The sequence below is a fragment of the Muscardinus avellanarius genome, assembly GCF_963383645.1.
Source record: "Muscardinus avellanarius genome assembly, chromosome: 3".
Classification (NCBI taxonomy): Eukaryota; Metazoa; Chordata; class Mammalia; order Rodentia; family Gliridae; genus Muscardinus; species Muscardinus avellanarius.
The window spans coordinates 75952346-75972003 of record NC_137788.1 but is presented as its reverse complement, the minus strand read 5'-3'; the positions used below and the strand labels follow the sequence as shown (position 1 = coordinate 75972003).

Below are 19658 nucleotides of genomic sequence, written 5' to 3'. Positions count from 1 at the left end.
GTCTCAAAGATAAAATGTGGGTTGGGGATGTGGCTCAGTGGTAGAGTGCCCAGTGCTGGGGGGAAAAAAAAGAATCAACCTGTTGATTCCACAGGCTTCTTCCCCTCTTGTAAACTGTGATTAGGGTTTCATTTATTTTGTAGATAAGTTTGGGAGATTTAACTTCTTTACAATATTGAATCTTTAAACTTTGACTTTGTCATATTGAATTTACTTGGAACTTCTTTTTTAATTAATTTTTTATTAATTTTTTATTGGTGCATTGTATTTATACATCATAATGGGGTAAAAAACTTGTGTAGGCATAAATGCACACATCACCCAGCCAGTCCCTACCCAGTCCCCACCTTACTCCCTCCCCATCCCACCCTCTCAGGCTTGGTTTAATGGTTGACTTCTATATGAATAAGTACATCATGTGCTTTAAAGCATTTCTCTCTCCCCACTTCCCATCCCCACAGTTAGATTGTCTTATTTGTTCTTCTATAGGATCTCTTTTCACCTGGAATTCCTCCTATGACCCCATTCACCCTAGCTTTCACATATTAGGGAAAGCATCTGATGCCTTACTTTTTGTGACTGACTAATCTCACTTAGCATAATGTCCTCAAGATCCATCCATTTCCTTGAAAATACCGCAATTGTATTTTTTTTTATGGCTGAGTAAAATTCCATTGTATATATATATAGCCCACAGTTTTGTAATCCATTCATCTGTTGATGGACATCTTGCCTGGTTCCACAGTTCAGATTGATGAATTGTGCAGCTATGAACATAGATGTACATGCATTAGTTTGGTAGTTTGGTTTACTTTCTTTTGTGTAGATACCCAGAAGTGGTATTGCTGGATCAAATGGTGGATTTGTTCCCATTCTTCTGAGGAATGTTTTCCAAAGTGGTTGCACTAATTTGCAATATCACCAACAATGTTTTAGAGTTCCCTCTTCTCCACATCCTCGCCAGCATTTATTATTGTTCGTGTTTTGAATGACTGCCATTCTAGTTGGAGTTAAGTGAAATCTCAGAGTAGTTTTGATTTGCATCTCTCTGATTGCCAATGATGTTGAGCATTTTTTCATGCATTTATTGGCCATTTGAATTTCTTCTTTCGTAAATTGTCTATTTAGTTCACTTGCCCATTTTTTGATTGGATGATTTTTTTTTTTTTAGTGTTGAGCTTCTTGAGTTCTCTATATATTCTAGATATTAGTCCTCTATTGGAAGGGTAGATGGCAAAAATCTTTTCCCATTCTGTTGGCTCTCAATTGAGGTTCTTGACAGTTTCCTTTGCTAACAGAAGCTCTTCAATTTCATGCAATCCCATACATTGATTCACCTTTTGGTTTGTTTGTGCCTTTGGAGTCTTGTTGAGAAAGTTTTTATCTGTGCCTATGTGTTGCAGTGTTGGACCTATGCCCTCTTCAAGGAGCCTTAAGCTCTCTGATCTAATTTTCAAGTCTTTGATCCATCTTGAATTGACTCTTGTGCAGGGTGAGAAAGTGGGATTAATTTCCAATTTTCTGTGTATGGTTAACCAGTTTTGCCAACACCATTTTTTGAAGAGGCTATCTTTTTTCCAGTGTATGCTTTTGGCCCCTTTGTCTATCCCTTTGCCTATCCATGAGCATGGAAGATATTTCCATTTTCTAAGATCTTTGATTCCTTTTTTCAATGTTTTATAATTTTCTTTGTAGAGATCTTTTACCTACTTGATTAAGTTTATTCCTAAGTATTTTATTTTTTTGTGAGTGATCTTGAGTGGAAGTGTTTTCTAAATTTCTTTTTCATTGGGTTTATGGTTGGTGTACAGAAAAGCTTATGATTTTTTAAGATTGATTTTGTATCCAGATACTTTGCTGAATTTGTTGATCAGTTCTATAAGCCTTTTGGTTGAGTTTATTGGGTTTTCTAAATATAGAATCATGTCGTCTGCAAATAGTGAAAGTTTGAGTTCTTCTTTCCCTATTTGTAGTCCTTTGATTTCGTTTTCTTGCCTTATTGCTCTGGTGAGAATCTCTAGTACTATACTGAAGAGAAGTGGTGATAATGGATATCCTTGTCTTGTTCCTGTTTTTAGGGGGAATTCTAGAAGTTTTTCCCCATTTAGTATGATTTTGGATGTGCGCTTATTGTAGATTGCCTTTATGATGTTAAGATATGTTCCTTCTATTCCAATTCTCTGCAGTGCTTTTATCATAAATGGATGTTGGATTATATCAAATGCTTTTCCCGTGTCTATTGAAATGATCATGTGATTTTTGTCTTTGGTTCTGTTTATATGATGAATTACATGGATTAATTTTCATATGTTGAACCAGCCTTGCATCCCTGGGATGAACCCTACCTGGTCGTGATTTTCTTTATGTGTTTTTTAATTGCTAGTATTTTGCTTAGCAGTTTTGCATCCAAATTCATCAAAGATATAGGCCTCTAGTTCTCCTTCCTTGAACTATCTTTGTTTGGTTTTGGTATTAATGTGATGTTGGCTTCATAGAATGTATTTGGGAGAATTCCATTTTTTTCCATTTCACAAAATAGATTGAGGAGTATTGGGATTAGCTCTTCTATAATGGTTTTATAGAATTCACTTGGGAAACCATATGTTCCTGGGATTTTCTTTGATGGTAGGCTCTTTATTGCTGTTTCAATCTCTTTGATTGTTATCGGTTGGTTTAAGTGTTCTATATCTTCTTGACTCAGCTTAGGAAGGTTGTACTTATCTAGAAAGTTGTAAATTTCCTCCAGATTTTCCATTTTGTTGGAGTATAGTTTTCCAAAGTAGTTTCTGATAATCCTCTGGATTTCTACACTGTCAGTAGTAATATCTCCTTTTTCTTCTCTTATCTTCATAATTTGGGTTGATTCTCTGTTTTTTTTTTTTTTTTTTTTTTTTTAGTTAGGTTGGCTAGTGGTTTGTCGATCTTGTTAATTTTTTCGAGATACCAGCTTTTGGTTTTGTTGATTTTTCTGTATTTTTTTTTATTCTCTACTTCATTAATTTATGCTCTGATTTTAATAATTTCCTGTCTTCTACTGGCTTTGGGATAAGATTGTTCCCGTTTTTCAAGGGCTATGAGGTGTGTCATTAGGTTATTTATTTGATGATTTTCTGTTTTTCTTATGTGAGCACTCAGTGTTATAAAATTTTCCTCTTAATACTGCCTTCAAAGTGTCCCAGAGGTTTTGATATGTTGTGTCTTTATTTTCATTTGTTTCTAGAAATTTCTTGATTTCACCTCTTACATCTTCTATGACCCATTCTTCAGAAGTGTGTTGTTCAGCTTCCACATGTTCATGTGGTTTCTTTGTGTCTTTTTATAGTTGATTTCTAATTTTATTCCATTATGGTCTGAAAAGACACAGGGAAGTATGTCACATTTTTTTAATTTGCTAGTGCTCATTTTGTGTCCCAGGTTGTGATCGATTTTGGAGAAGGTTCCATGAGCAGCTGAGAAAAATGTGTATTCCTCTGTAGTTGGGTGAAATATTCTATATGCGTCCAGCAGGTCCATTTGATTAATGGTGTTCTTTAGTTCTGAGGCATCTTTACTGACCTTTTGTCTAGATGATCAGTCTAGTGGTGTGAGAGGGGTGTTGAAGTCTCCCAGTATTATTGTATTGGGATTTATGTGTAGTTTAATGTCACAGAGTGTTTGTTTTATGAAAGTAGCTGAACCTATGTTTGGGCCATAAATGTTGATAATTTTCATTTCCTCTTGTTGAATTGTTGCTTTTACCAGTAAAAAATGACTGTCTTTAGCTGGGCGTGGTGGCGCACGTTTGTAATCCCAGCATTCGGGAGGCTGAGACCCTAGGATCACAGTTCGCAGGCAACCTCAGCTACTTTTTAGTGAGGCCCTCTGCAACTCAGTGAGACCTGGTTTCAAAATAAAGAATAAAAAATAGGGCAGGGGGTGTAGCTCAGAGGTAGAATGGCCCTGGGTTCCATCCCCAGAACCCCCCCCCCAAAAAAAAATACTGTCTTTGTCTCTTCTAATTAGTTTGGGCTTGAAGTCTAACTTGTCTGATACCATAGTTGCTACTCCTGATTGCCTTTGAGTTCTGTTGGCATGGATTACCTTGCTCCAGCCCTTTACCTTAAGTTTGTTTCTATCTTTACTCGTAAGGTGTGTTTCTTGCAAGCAGCAGATAGATGGGTTCTGTTTTTTGTTTTTTTGTTGGTTTTTTTTTTTTTTTTTTTCCCCCGTGGTACTGGGGGTGGAACCCAGAGGCTTTCTACCTCCGGGCTATACTCCCAGACCTTTTTTATATTTTATTTGGAAACAGGGTCTCACTAAGTTGCTCAAAGCCTCACTAAGTAGCTGAGGCTGGCTTCGAACCCGTGTGATCCTCCAGTCTCAGCTTCCAAAGCGCAGGGATTACAAGTGTGCGCCACCACGCCTGGCATGGGTTCTGTTTTTTAATCCATTTTGTCACTTTATGTCTTTTTATTGGGAAATTGAGGCCATTTACATTCAGTGTGATTATTGCGAGATGGTTTGTAATTCCTATTATGTTAACATTTTATTTCTGTTTGAAAAATTGTTTGTTCTTTTTTGCTTAGTTGTCTGCTGGATGAAAGTTCTTGTTTCTCTGGTTCTGGCGTGTATTACTTATTTCTTCTTTGAGTATTTTCTCTAGCTCTGGTTTTGAAGACATAAATTCCTTCAGTTTCTGTTTGCCATGGAAGCTTCTTATTTCCCCATCTAATTTGAAAGATAGTTTTGCTGGGTAGGAAATTTTTGGCTGGAAGTTGTTTTCTTTCAGTTTGGAACGTGTTACTCCAGGCTCTTCTGGCTTTCATGACTTGGTTTGGGAAGAGTGCAGTGATTCTAATTCGTTTGCCTCTGGATGCCACTTGGCCTTTTATTTTTGTTGCCTTTAAGATTTTCTCTTTGGCTTCTACATTGGTCATTTTGACTATTACCTGGCGTGGGGAACCTTTTCTCGGATCTTGTCTAAAGGGAGTTCTATACGTTTCCCGAACCTATGTATCCACCTCATGCTCTATGTTTGGAAAATTTTCTGCTACTATTTCTTTGAAGAGATTGTTGATCCCTTTGGTTTTACCTTCTTTTCCCTCCTCTATGCCGATAATTCTGAGGTTAGCTCTCTTAAAATAGGCCCATATTTCTTCAATGTCCAATTCCTGATGACAAATTGTTTTTTCTATATTATGAACTATGCGTTCATTCTTGGAGTGATCGTCTTCTAGTAGTGAGATTCTATTCTCCATGTGTTCTAATCGATTGTTTATAGTTTGAGTTGATGCCTTTACTTCAATGATTGCATCCTTTATTTCTTTCAGATTCTCTCTAAATTCTTTTCTAAAATCCTGAATTTCTACAGTTACATTCCTTATTTGGTCTTCTGGAAATATCTACATTTCTGTGTTATCAGTTTCTGTTATTGTGGAGTTGTGTGAGTTCAGTGCTCTGTTGTTGTTCCTCTTTCCCATGATTTCAGAAATTTGTACCTGTTGCTTTTGGTAGATTTCTTTCAGTCTCTATGTGTCAGCTGGTATATTCAAGGGCAAGTTGTGACCAACAGTGAAGGTTGAGTAAGGAGGGAAGAAAGGGAGTAAACAGAAGAATAGGGTGAGGACAGATAGGGTCGAATAGTATGTGTATATGAGTTTGTTAAAGTAGTATATACTAGAGATTAGAGATAGTACCAATGTAGTAAAATTCTAGCAACCAATGTATAGTTTCTGGTATTGTGATACAAATTGGATTCAATACAGGACTAGGGAGAGATAAAAAGAAGAAAAAAGATGAGAGAGAGGGGAAAATAGGTTTGTACAAGGGAAGAAGCTTGGGAGAGGATTTGGTATGAGGGTTTAAAAACAACAAAAATAAATACAGCAAAACAAAAATCATGAAAACAAAAGACCCATAAACCCCTTCTTAAAAAAAAAAAAAGAAAAAAAATCAGGTGTACACACACAAAAACAGTGAAAAAACCCAAACAATCCCACCAATGAATTGATGCAACACTACAAACAAATTCAGCAATCTCTCTCTATGTAGATACTGATTGCTATGGTGACCTTTCCATCTGTGAGTCTGGTTCTCTGAATCTTTTCAGTGTATGCAGATGGATGATATCAATGGGGTTTGAATTAATATTGAGTGAAGGTCACCCTCCACACTTTCCACAGACTTGGAGCCTCGGTCTTTCCCTGCCTCTGTTGGCAGCATATGCCTCTGAAACCAAACTCAATGTAAGGGTCTCAGTTCTACACAGCTCGGGCTGGGCTATTCTGACCTCTCCCTGTTCCCCACAATTGGAATGTCTGTGGTGTTCCCAGCAATCCTGCTCGTTGGATTTAGAGTTGAGCGTAAGATTCCCCCTACACTTTCCACTGGTCTGAGCCTGAGTCAGTCTGGGTTTCTGATATGATCAACAGCAGATTTCCACCCTCATCTTCTCTTGAGTTCTTCTCCAGTTTACCAGGGCTTCATTTATTGTGCTCTGGATCTCTGGAGGTGTGTGGTTATCTCCGCTGCCGCTGCTCCTTCCCTGAGTTGTATCGCTAGGTCTCAGACCAAGGGAATTTGTCGCAGATGCACCAGACTCTGAGGTCGCTGGGCTGGGGCTTTCCTTCAGGGAACTGCGATTAGGGTATAGCAGTTTCTTCCACCCCTATTCCTGCATTGCCTTGAACCACAAGAACTCAGACCCAGAGAGTTTATCAAAGCTGGTTAAGTCCCTGTGTATGCAGTGCTGGGGTTTCTTCTGTGGGGCTGCCATTTCACTTACCATTGCATTGGCGCTCCGCTGGCGATTTCGCTGGAGCCTTCGTGGGCGTGGTTAACTCACTGGCTTGCTGGCAATATGGCTTCTCTACCACACCCTTGGCAGTAAGGCTGGCCTATCTCCCTTCTGGTTTGAGCTCTGCACTGAATCCCTGGAGATGGTGATGGGCTTAGCCGCTGAAAATTTTAGCTCGTCTTCACGCTGAAAGAACTGCTGAATTACATCCACCTGGACTGCTTCTGGTCGCTTCAGCTCCTTATCATCCCTGGAGTCTGATTCTGTGAGTCAGTCACGGTGGCCTTGTCAGGGTGGCCCCTGCCGTAGCAAGCCACTTTTTATTTTTCTGGTTCTACGATTATTCTAGTCTTCCTTTTTTCTGTCTTTTGTATTTATAGCTTTTATTTCTCTATTGATAGTAGTTTCTGACTCTGTAGGGCATTATTTTTGCCACTATGGAGATCGAGTGTCAGCAGTGTTGATAGAAGCTGCTTTACTCGGTCTCCATCTTCCTCCGGATCCTCTACTTGGAACTTCTTTAATATTCCTCCAGACTGGTGATTTTCTAAGGAGAGATCTTATGCCTTTTTTGTTAGATTTGTTTCTGGGTGTTTTATGATGCTATTAGGTGTTTGTGTTAAATCCAGGACCTCTTTCACGCTGGGCAAACACTACTGCTGAGCTGTATCTCTACCCTTTTTAAGGTTGATTTTGTTTTGTACTAGGGATTAAGCTCAGGGGCACTCTACCTCAGAGCTGCGCTTCGCAATCCTTTGTATTTTTTATTTTTAAAAAGGCTCTTGCTTAAGTTGCTGAGGATTTGCTAGGTTGCTGGGGCTGGACTTTAATCTGCAATCTTCCTATCTTAGCTTCTTATTTATTTATTTATTTATTTATTATTTTTTTCGTGGTACTGGGGATGGAACCCAGGGACCTTCTACCTCTGGGCTACACTCCCACACCTATTTTATATATATATTTTTAAATTTGGAAACAGGGTCTCTTAAACCAGCTGAGGCTAGCCTCGAACCTGCGTGATCCTCCTGTCTCAGCCTCCCACGCGTGGGGATTAAGAGGGTGTGCCACCACCATGCCTTCCTATCTTAGCTTCTTAAGTACTGGATTATATATGTGTACCATTCTACCCATCTTGAATCTTTTTTCTTTTTCTTTTCTTTTTTTTATTTTGTGGTACTAGAGATTGAACCCAGAGACATACTACCTCTGAGCTACACCCCAGCTCTATATTGTTCTTTTTTTTTTTTTTTTTTTTTTTTCCTTTGGTGGTACTGGGGTTCCTGGAAGCCCTTCTACCTCCAGGATACACTCCCACGGGCTACACTCTCAAGCCTATTTTTTTAACTTTTTTATGTGGAAACAGGGTCTCTTAAGCCAGCAAGGCTGGCTCTAAACCAGCATGATCCTCCTGTCTCTGCCTCCCAAGCGCGGGGATTACAAGCGTGCGCCAGCACACCTGGCTATATTGTTCTTATTTGAAAACAGGACCTTGCTAGGTTGACTTGAATCTCACTACGTACTGAGGCTGCCCTTAAACCTTCGTTCCTCCTGTTTCCGCCTCTCAGGTACTGGAATTACAAGTGTGTGCCATCAGAACCTAGCTGTTGTTTTTTTTATTTATTTTCATTTTGCCAGTATATAGGAATGAAATTTTCTTCTTATTTTATAGTAAGCAACCATATTAAAATCTATCCAGGAACATTATATATTTTTGAGATTTCCTCTATGAACAACTCATCACAGTTTTTTTGTTTTGTATTGTTTTTGTTTGTTTGTGGGTCTGGGGATGGAACCCAGAGGCATTTGACCTCCAAGCTATACCCCCTGCCCAATTTTTTATTCTTTATTTTGAAACAGGGTCTCACTGTGTTGTGGAGGGCCTCTCTAAGTAGCTGAGGCTGTCTGCGAACTGTGATCCTCCCATCTCAGCCTCCCAAATACTGAGATTACAAGCATGTGCCACCACGCCCAGCTTTTTTTTCCCCTTTTTAATCTGTATTCTGTGTGCATAAGAGAGAGAGAGAGAGAGAGAGAGAGAGAGAGAGAGAGAGAGAGAGAGAGAGAGAGAGAGATATATACTGGGGATGGAACCCAGAGGCATTCTATCTTCGAGCTATACCCCGGCCCTATTTTTTAATTCTTTATTTTGAAACAAGATCTCACTGAGTTGCAAAGGACCTCACTAAGTAGCTGAGGCTGTCCCATGATCCTCCTGTCTCAGCCTCCCAAATGCTGGGATTACAAGCAGAGTACCACCGCCCCTGGCTTTAATTGTATTCTTGTTATCTCTTTTTCTTATCTTATTGGGGTAGCCAAGATCTCCAATATCAAACACTAATGATGATAGGAAATATTTATGTTCAAAGTCTTAAGATTGCCTCAGGTTTGATGATTCACTAGGATTCCCAGGAGTCGGCATATACAGCAAAAATATATTATGGTGAAGGATACAGAGCAAAACTAGGAAAGGGGGAGAGTGTATGAGACTATATCTGGAGGAATCCAGCTGTAAGTTTCCGTGTCCCCTCCCATTGGAGTCACAGGTAGGAGGAGGCTAATGCTTCTAGCAATGAATTGTGATAAAACCTGTGAAGTGTTTTCTACCAGAAAGGCTCATTAGAGATTCAGTGCCCAACGTATTTATTCATAGAGACACCCTCTGCCTAGCACATATCAAATTCCCAGACTCCCAGAATGGAAGTCAGTGTGTAACATAAACCACATGGTTTATACAAACAGGTTAGGCACAATGATGAAGCACTCTCATCATGTTAAGAAGTTTTTTGTCACTATAGAGAACTGTTTACCCAGTTTCAGGCCTGCTGTGTTAACTCTTCTGTACATTTTTTTCCCTATTCTGATATTATAGAGAAAACTTTCAAAATGTCACACTAAGTCTGATGTTTATATAGTTTTTATAGGTATAGTTTGTTAGATTAAGGAAGTTTATTTCTAGTTTTTTAGGAAATTTTATCATCAAAAGTGAATATATAGCTGGGCGTGGTGGTGCACACTTCTAATCCCAGCATTCAAGAGGCTGAGACTGGAGAATCATGGGTCCTGGACAGCCTCAGCTACTTAGTGAGGCCCTTTGCAACTCGGTGACACCTGGTTTCAAAATAAAGAATATAAAAATAGGGTAGGGGTGCAGCTCAAAGGTAGAATGCTCCTGGGTTCCATCCCCAGTGCCCCCCCCCAAAGTGAATATTTTAATAATTGTTTTTCCTGTTTGATTATTTCATTTTCATTCTTTTGATCTATAATACTCTAGTAATAATATGAACAATATTAATTCATCTTCTCTTTTAGGCTAACACATTGTGTGGTATGTTAATATCATGGCCTATCATGCTTTTTATATTTTGCAGAATTCAGTTGTATGCATTATTCATCCATTTGCTTTATTTCTGTTTATGGATAAAATTAGCCTTTAATTTTTCTTTTTGATATCCTCATGTTTGTGTATCAATATGATTTTAGTTTCATAAAGTTATCTAGTATCTTTTCTATTTTGCTCTTGGATGCATTGAGTTATTGGAATTATATTTTGCCTGAGAGTTTGGCAAAACTTATCATTGAACCATTATGGGCATAGAGTTTGGGCCATTGAGTTATAGTCTTTACTGTTTACAGGGCTTTTAAGGTTTTATGCATTTTGAGTCATTGTTGAGGACATATTAATTTCTAGCAGTGTAGTTTCACAAGAGATTCTTAGTAGATTATAAATTCTGATTCTGACCATCTTGCTGAGAAAGATACTGAAAAGAGATGTCTGCATTTGCTAGAATTAGCAAAGGAAGTACTATCTATCAGGTTTACAGAAATCTCTTTATTGTTCACTTAACTCACAAGGTTTTCACTTTTCATTAAATACCGGCCTATTATTTCCTAGTTCTTTGTTTGTTTGTTTGTTTGTTGTTGTTGTTGTCAGCTTTTAAATGCTTTTTACGATGATTTTAAAAATATATAAACCAGGTGTGGTGGCACATGATTGTAATCCCAGTACTTGGGAGACTGAGACAGGAGGATCACAGGTTTGTGGCCAGCCTCATCTGTTTAGTGAGGCCCTTTACAACATAGTGAGACTCTGTTTCAAAAAAAAGAATAAAAAGTAGGACTGGTGGTGTAGCTCAGAGGTCAAATGCTGCTGGGTTCAATCTTCAGTATCACAATAAACAAATATTTATTTGACGATGAAGTATGTATTTTCCATCTGTCACGATGTAAAGGCTGATCCTTATAATCTTGTCCATTACTAAAACCAAAGTTCCCTAAGTTATAAAATTGTATGTAATTTCTTAAGTTATTTTCCTGCTTAGCCAATGATAGCTAACTTTCCTTTGGCTTATGACTTAATCGTATTAACTTTACAGTGTACATTCTAGATCCCCAATCTCTTAATGAAAAAATATTTTGATTTATATTTTGCCTTTTCTTTGAATGATCTTTTGTCTTCCTTGACTTACTAGGGGCCCAATAGTATTACTCTCTGGAGTTGCCTAGTTGAGCTTAACCAATCCCTGCAGTCAGTGAGTAACATGTTAAAGCCAGATGTTTGCCCATGACAGTAGTTTAACTAGGCCTCATAATAGGCAGCACCATGGCTCCTCCCTTGAGAGCTATCTGTCTGGTAATACAATTGGATATATGCACCTAACTATAGTATAAAATCATCAGTAAAAGAAAAAGAAAAATCTACAGGGCTGAGTTGTAGCTCAGTGATAGAGCAGTTCCCAACATATGCAAGACCCTGTGTTCTATCCCTAGCACTGCCAAAAGAAAGAAAGAAAAACCTCCAGGAAATTCCTCTTTTGGCTTATCGAATATATGGCCAAAAGCTGAAGCTCTGAAACTGAACGGATTTGCATTTAAATACAGGTTCTGCCTCTCAAGATAGTTGTATGATGTTGGAATCTCAGTTCTTACTGCTAAAGTAATGGTAATAGTACCTATCTCATAGTGGTGTTATATAAGTATAATTAGATTAGAGCTGTTTGTGAAATATAATTAATTGCTCAGTAAAACTTAATTATTTTTGAACATGTTACTTCTGAAATGTTGAAATATTTACTTTAAAATTAATTTATGTTTGGTTTTGATCATTAGATGTACTTTATGAAAAATCGTGCCCGAAAGCAAGGTATTAACTTAAAACTTCTACCCAATGGATTCACCAAGAGGAGAGAGAATTCAACATTTTTTGATAAGCGGTATGTTTCTAAATCTTTTAGTATATCATGTGCTTAATTTGATCAGGAGCATCCTGTACAATTTGGTTTGCTGTTGAGCTTTGCTACATAAAATGTCAGTGTCATCTATAATCTATTTCTGGATGACAAGAAACTGGTAATTTTGTCATGTGACTAATAAATCTTGGGCATGGGATGTGTATGTTTTCTTGAAATCCCCTGAAAAGTTTATCAAGTGTTAATATGCAAAATAAATCACCCTAGGCATATTGTTAAATCTGCTTATTGTGATGTAATTTCAGTAAGCCTAGGATGGAGTTTGATACTCTATTTCTAATAGGCTCCCTGGGGGATGCTAATTGTTTAAGAAGCATACTTTGAGTAGCAGTGCCCTAAAACACTCTCAGATCTTAGAAATAAACTTTTTCTCTGAGATCTAAAATACCATGAAAGTATGCGTCAGGGACAAAGTAGTGAGTCAAAGCAGGAGTCCTGTACTTTTTAATCAAAGCAACTTAGCTTTTGTCATCCTTTCTCCATTGGAATTCAAGTAAGATTTCATTTAAAAGCTAGCTGTATGTAAGAAGGCTTTGCAAGCATTTATTCTAATAATGAATCTTTTTGTACAGATAATACCACAAAGATTTGTTTGATGCTTTCTGAAAGTATTAGGTTAAAAAGACCCCACGAGTACAGAGAATAGGATTCCAAAATATAGTCTGTGTGTTCTAATCTGCAGATTCAACCAACTGCAAAAATATTTGGGGCAAAAAAACTGCATCTATACTGAATAGATGTTTTTCTTGTCATCAATTGCTAAACAACACAGTATAACAATTATAACATAGCATAGATATCATAGATAATCGTAAGATGATTTAAGTAGATTGGAAAATGTGTGTAGGTTCTAGGTAAACACTATACCATATAAAGAAATTGAACATCCATAGATTCTGGTATCTGAGATTGGTATTGGAACCAATTCCCCATGAATACCAAGGGAAAACTAAACTATAACCAGCCACCTAAATTATTGGATAATCTTTCAGAAGTCAAGGTTCTGGCTGTGGAGTCAAAGGATCTGAGAGAGTCCTTCCCTCTTGAGCTTTATAGTAACTGGGGCCTTGAACCACTTTCTCTCTCTGAGCTTCTCTTTTGTTTTTTATTTTTGTTAATTTTTTTGAGGTAGGGTCTCACTTTATTGCCCACAATGATCTTGAACTCCTAGCCTCAAGTGATCCTCCCATCTCACCCGCCTCAGTAGCAGGAACCGTAGTGGCATGGGCACAGTACCCTCTGAGCTTCATCTTTATGATGTAGGGATTGGATTCGGTGAACTCTGATGTTCTTTTCCAGTTCATTACTCCATCAATTGGAAAAACAGAACTAGTCAGAATTATAATTCTTTCAGAACTTCTACCTTTTCATAAGATACTATATAATTAGAAGATGATGTTATCCATTTATTTCATATGTTTCAAGACAAATATTAGTAAGAGTGGTTTTCATTTTTCCTGGTAGGATTCCAAAAGTAAAGTAATTCCTTGGATTTATCAAGTATGAGATGATTCCCTTGTGTGTTTTGAAACTGACATATTTAGAAATTGACATAGTCTGTTAGAAATTTAGGGTAATTGGTTTATGCCTTCTCACATATAAAATGTGTTCTGTTTTATAAAGGAAACCATGCAATGTCATCCAAGATTAATTCTCAGTACTAAAAGGCATATAGCTCCAAGTATAACGTTTTTGTGTCTGTACATACATCTGAATGTATGTGGAGATTTTTTTTTTCAAGAATATTACTCTGTTTATTTAATAATAATAATAATAATAATAATAGTAAATTTGGTTTAATAACCAAATTAATATTATGAACACTCCAGGACGTTGTTGTTGTTGTTGTTGTTGTTGTTGTTGTTGTTGTTGTTTTACTGGGGTTGGAACCCAGAGGCTTTCTACCTTCAGGCTATACTCCCAGACCTATTTTATATTTTATTTGGAAACAGGATCTCACTAAGTTGCTGAGAGCCTCACACAGTAGCCAAGGCTGGCTTCAAACCTGTGCAATCCTCCTATCTCAGCCTCCCAAGTGCAGGGATTACAAGCGTGCGCCACTACGCCCATATCCAGGACTCTTAAATGGTAAACCAAACTCTTCTTCTGTTAGTCTTTTGCTCATACATTTACAAAGATTTGGGTCAGTTTTATATTTCTAGTGTTTTCCTGAGAAAGACATTAGCAACATAGCTGCCTTTAGGGTCAGCTTCCTAGCTTATTTCACATGGAAAATGGAGCTGATGATAGCTACCTTGTACAATTCCTTGTATAGTTATGACCTTTAGTATATTAATTGAACTAGAGAGTAACTGGCATATAGGAAGAAATCAGTATATAATAGCTATTGTAAAAAATGATATATCTGGATAGACATAGGGGCACACTTCTGTAAATCCCAGTGCTTGAAAGTGAGACAAGAGGATTGTAGGTCAGGGCCAGCCTCAGGAGTTTAGTGAGACCCTCTTTCAAAATAAAAAATAAAAGGGCTGAAATGTAGCTCACAGATAGAATGTTCCTGAGTTCAATTCTCACCTCCAAAAAGAAAATAATAGTAATACATCTGCATCATAAAAAATTTTAAAGGAAAAAAGTACCTGTAATACCACTCTCTAGATATGACCACTGATAATATTTTGTTTCTACCTTTTTCAGTTAATAAAACATAGTGTTAAATATGTAAAAAAGAGTATAAAGAGTGACATGACACTACCCAGATTAAACATTATTACTTTTTTAAAAAATAAATGCACACATTTTTTTCTGCAGATTTTCCATTTAATAGTTTAAAGAGAGTGAGAAAGTGTGTGTGTGTGTGTGTGTGTGTGTGTGTGAGAGAGAGAGAGAGAGAGAGAGAGAGAGAGAGAGAGAGAGAGAGACAGACAGACAGACAGACAGACAGACAGACAGACAGACAGACTGACTTCTGGGAATTGAACCCCTAGGGCATTTTATCTCTGAGCTATACTCCCAGCCCAATTTATTTATTTATTTATTTACTTATTTATTTATTTTGAAACAGGATCTTACTGAATTGATGAGGGCCTTGCTAAATTGGTAAGGCTTAACTTGAACCTGCAATCCTCCTGTCTCCACCTCCTAATTATTGGGATTATAGGTGTGGGTCACTGTACCTAGTATTCCACATATGATTATATCCTAATTTATTTAATTATTCCCATATTCATGATCTAGCTTATTTCTGTTTTCGAGTTATACCTAATCCAATAACATATATCCCTGAACAAATCACTTTGTGTTACTTACGTGACTTATTTTGTAGAATTAATTCCTAAAAAATAGAATTTCTGGATCAGAGAGTACATGCATTTAACTTTTGACAGAAATTCCAAATTGTTCTCTCAAATAAGTACCACTTGTATCTTCATCAAAAAAGCATGAATACCTATTTTAATTATAGCTGTAGTTTTATTGACTATTATCAAATATTTTATGTATTTTTTGTTAGAAAGCTGATCTCATGGATATTTTATTTTTTGTTAAGACAGGCCTTTTTATATGTCCTTCTGTTATTAAAATCTTGGTCTGTTACATACATTGTAAATATTTTCACTCAGCCTCTTTATCCTTTAAATTGGACTTCCTATCATTTGAAATAATTGTAAACTATTTTCTGTATAAAAGATAGTAAAATGCAATGGTTAGAAGCACAAACTCAAACTAGGCTACCTGAGTCTGTTCGTTCTTTCCTTACTTTCTTCTTTTCTTCCTTCCTTTCTCCCTTTCCTGAAATCAAACCCACTCGACCACTGAGCTACATCCCCAGCCCTTTTTTAAAATTATATTTTGAGATAGGATCTTATTAGGTTATCCAGGCTTGCCTGCAATTTTTGATCCTCCTGCCTCAGCCTCCCAAGTAGCTGCAAACGACAGGTGTGCACCACCGCACCTGGTCAGAGTTCAAATTTCTCATCATCTCCATAGCTGAGTGACCTTAAGCTAAGCTACCTAACTGCTTTGTGCATCTGTTTCTGTATCTGTAAAGTGGGGATGGTAATAATAATAAACTAAGGCTAAACCAGTTGTTTTCATTTTTAGAATATGAGAATACTAGTTTAAATAATCTCACTGGCACTGAAGTGTCTCCTTTAAAAAAAAAATAGTTGCTAACTTGAAAGATCAAGGTGATATTTTGCTTGATCTATTTTTACTTCATTGCTACTAAGATGGAATTGTTTGCCAATATGTTTTTGAGTGATACTTTAGAATTCAAGTGTAAAGTTTGATTTAATCCAATAAATGTGGTAAAGTGATCTTTATAAAACAATTTTGGGAGTCAGTTCAGTGAAACAATTCAAATCTATATAATGAATTGCTCTATTTATTCATTGCTCAATTTCCCATCTTTATTTTTAGATAGGAAGTGGTTTCACCAACTAAATTTAAAATGTCAATAATTCAGATGTTGGACAAATAATGCTTTAAGTTCCCAGCTAGTTGAAAACCGTACTTAACCAATGTGACTGTTGGTTGACTGATAGCTTAGATATCCTTAGTGAGTCCAAATAGTTTTCTCACTCTTGTCTAGAATTTTTATCAGTGAGTCAGATCAGAGCTTCTTATCTTGGCCTTGTTGTTGACATTTTGTGTTAAATAGTTCTTTGTTGTAGGAGCTATCCCCTGCATTTTAGGTTGTTTAGCAGCCTCTTGTCCTCTACCCAACTAGCTATTGGTAGCACAAACATACCTACACCCTCATGTGGCAATAGACATTGCCAGATGTTCCCAGGAGACAAAAGTCATTCTTTGAAATGATTCAGATGAATACAGAGACCTAATTTTTGAATTTATAGTTATAGTCTCTTCTTATCCAGATAATTAATACAGTGTTTGATAGAATCGGGACTGTAGGAAATTTTAGTTGCTAGAAGGAAGAGCCTAACAAGCAAATACATTAGGAACTGTAAAATGAAAAATGACATTAAAATGTGTCTTATTTAGGATACCTGTTTTACCAGCCGTGCTCATGAAAATAACTGGGTTGTTGTTTTTCTAGTTTCTTTTTTTTTTTTTTATGGTACTGGGGATTGAACTCAGAAATATTTCACCCTCAAGCTACATCCCCCTCAGCCCAATTTTATTTCTTATTTGAAAATAGGGTCTCACTTGGTTGATAAGAGTCTCATTGCTCGAGGCTATCTTCGAACCTCAATCCTCCTGTCTCAGCTTTCTAAGGGATTACAGATGTGCTGTACCACACTGGGCTGTGACCAGAGTTTTAAATTATTACAATGGTATTTCCTTGAAGGAAGGAGGTACTAAATCTTTTCAAAGAATTTTGTTCTGTTCCCATGCCCTCCGTATTCTGTTTATTAAGAGACTAGTTTTCAATTCTTTTTTTCAACTCACTTCGAAAGGGCAGTTAAAGCTTTGACTCAACCTAAATTTGCATGTTGCCCCTACTACTTGATACACATTAGTTGACCTTGGGTAAGATTTACCTTCCTTGGCTATTGAAAGGCCTACGTGAAATAATAACCCAAATACCACCTGACACAGTAAATAATATATAATGACTACTAACAGCCTATATTCTCTGTGGTATTTTCACTACCTGTTACATTCACCCCTCAAGCTATAACCAGCCTCAAACACTACTGTTTTACTGTGAAACTTATAATCACACTATAATGGATAAATAATAATTGAAGAGTAACTCTGTCAGATTTTACTGCCAAATCAGTTCTAGAGATTTAGAAATTTGGATTTGCTATAGGTTGATCATCCTTAATTGAAAAATATAAAATCCAAATCTTTGAGAGTGACATGATACCAGAAGTAGAAAATTTCATACTTGGTTCCCTTTGAAGGGTCATAGTCAAAATGAAGGTGCACTAAAAATACTGTATAAAATTACCTTTAGAGGTATGAATTTCATGTTTATACTCGGGTCCCCTCCCCAGGATATTTCATTATGTATATGCAAATGTTCCAAAATCTAAAAAAAAAAAAAAAAAAAAAAAAAAAAAAAAAAACCTCAAAAAAAACCTCAAAGTCTGAAACACTTTTGGTTTCAAGTGCTTTGGATAGGGACCATTAAGATTATTAATAAATTGGTTCTTTGAATGTTTATGCAACTTTAACTATAGTACAGGCAAAAACTCAAATTCAAGTTAAAATTTAAATGTTTTAATGGTAACTTTTGAGAAAATTGAGTGAAAATTTATGGCCTACTTTTATAGCCTTTCTCTAAGGGCCAACACTGTTACCTTTTGCAGTGTTAGAGATTGACCCCAGGGCTTCGCCCTTGCCACTGCTACTCTCTGCCACTACCCCCCCCCCACAAATTATTTTTTAAATAATTTAAAAACTTAAGTGTCTCTATATAAAATTGATTAATGTGCCATTGTGCCTATAGAATTATCAGCAAGGTACTATAAGTAGCAACAGACACAATAGATATCTCAGAAGAAGAGATTTGTTTTAACCCAGACATCCTTTATGGTAGGAGTTTTTGACCAGTATGACTGAGCTTCCCAGAATCATATTGAAATTATATGATGTGTGAATTTTTTTAAGAATAAAAACTGTAATTTTTATTGACTACTCAGAGTGGGGTTTGATTGACCAGTGTGTGAAATAAAAAGATACATTAAATGGAGATGAATTTTGGGTGATTGTTGAATTTGCAAGAACATCATACTGGATAGCCTTTGTTGTGTGCGGAGGATTATTATTCTTCTGAGCTACAACCCCACCTCTTTTTATTTTTTATTTCAAAATGAGGTTTTGTTAAGTTACCCCCTGTAATCATTCTGTCTCAGCTTCTCAAGTACTGGTATTACAGATATGTGCCACCACTCCAGCTTCATAATGGATGGCTTTCATGAACAAAGGGCTAGTAAGGGATGTTTATATTAAGAATAGATTGAAGCCAGGAGTCGAGGTACACACCTATAATCTCAGTACTTGAGAGGCTGAGACAGGAGGATCCCACGTTCTAGGATAGCCTCAGCAACCTGGAGAGACCTTGTTTCAAACAAAAAATTTTAAAAATGGCTGAGGGTATTGAAGCTAGGCATAGTGGTGTATGCTTGTAATCCTACCTGAGGCAGGAGGATCACAAATTCGACACTGGCCTCAGTACTTGGTGAGACCTTATCTCATAATTTAAAAACAAGGCGGGAAAGGGATCTGAGGACATAGCTTAGTAGTAGAGAGCCTTGGGAGTGAATTGAGCCAAAGCAAGATTGACAGTTTCTGTTAAAAGTACAGGAGTCTGATAAGGAAATGAATCCTTTGGAGGGATCTTCTACTTAGATTTAGAGCAGATCCCAAACTATTTTTTAGTGTTTTTTTCAGGTTAAGTCCTTTGTTTTATCATAGGATTATCATTTCATTTATCATTTTGTAATTTTATGTGCAGTTTCATTTAATGCCAATCAAAAACTTGAAAAATATGAAAGGTCTATATGAAGAAAATTTTGCTGTAAACTACTTAAAAGATTTGAACAAATAGGAAAAAGAACCCTGTTCTTGGGAGATTCAATACTGTAGAAATAACTTTTTTTTTTTCTTAAATGATCTTTAAGTCTTTTGTGATCCTATTCAAAATATCAGTGGGATGTTATTTGTTTTGATGGAATTGACTGATTGAGAAGGAATTGAGTTTATGA

General features: G+C 36.8%; 1 protein-coding gene across 1 annotated transcript in view; it reads left to right on the top strand.

Moving 5' to 3' along the window:
* Positions 1 to 19658, top strand: part of ZNHIT6 (zinc finger HIT-type containing 6) — a gene marked incomplete at both ends in the record, with an annotated part of 85978 nt that overhangs the window by 6371 nt on the left and 59949 nt on the right. Inside the window, one exon of the mRNA XM_080691456.1 lies at positions 11882 to 11985. Coding sequence (XP_080547582.1) covers positions 11882 to 11985 — 104 coding nt within the window. The remainder of the gene's footprint in view (positions 1 to 11881; positions 11986 to 19658) is intronic.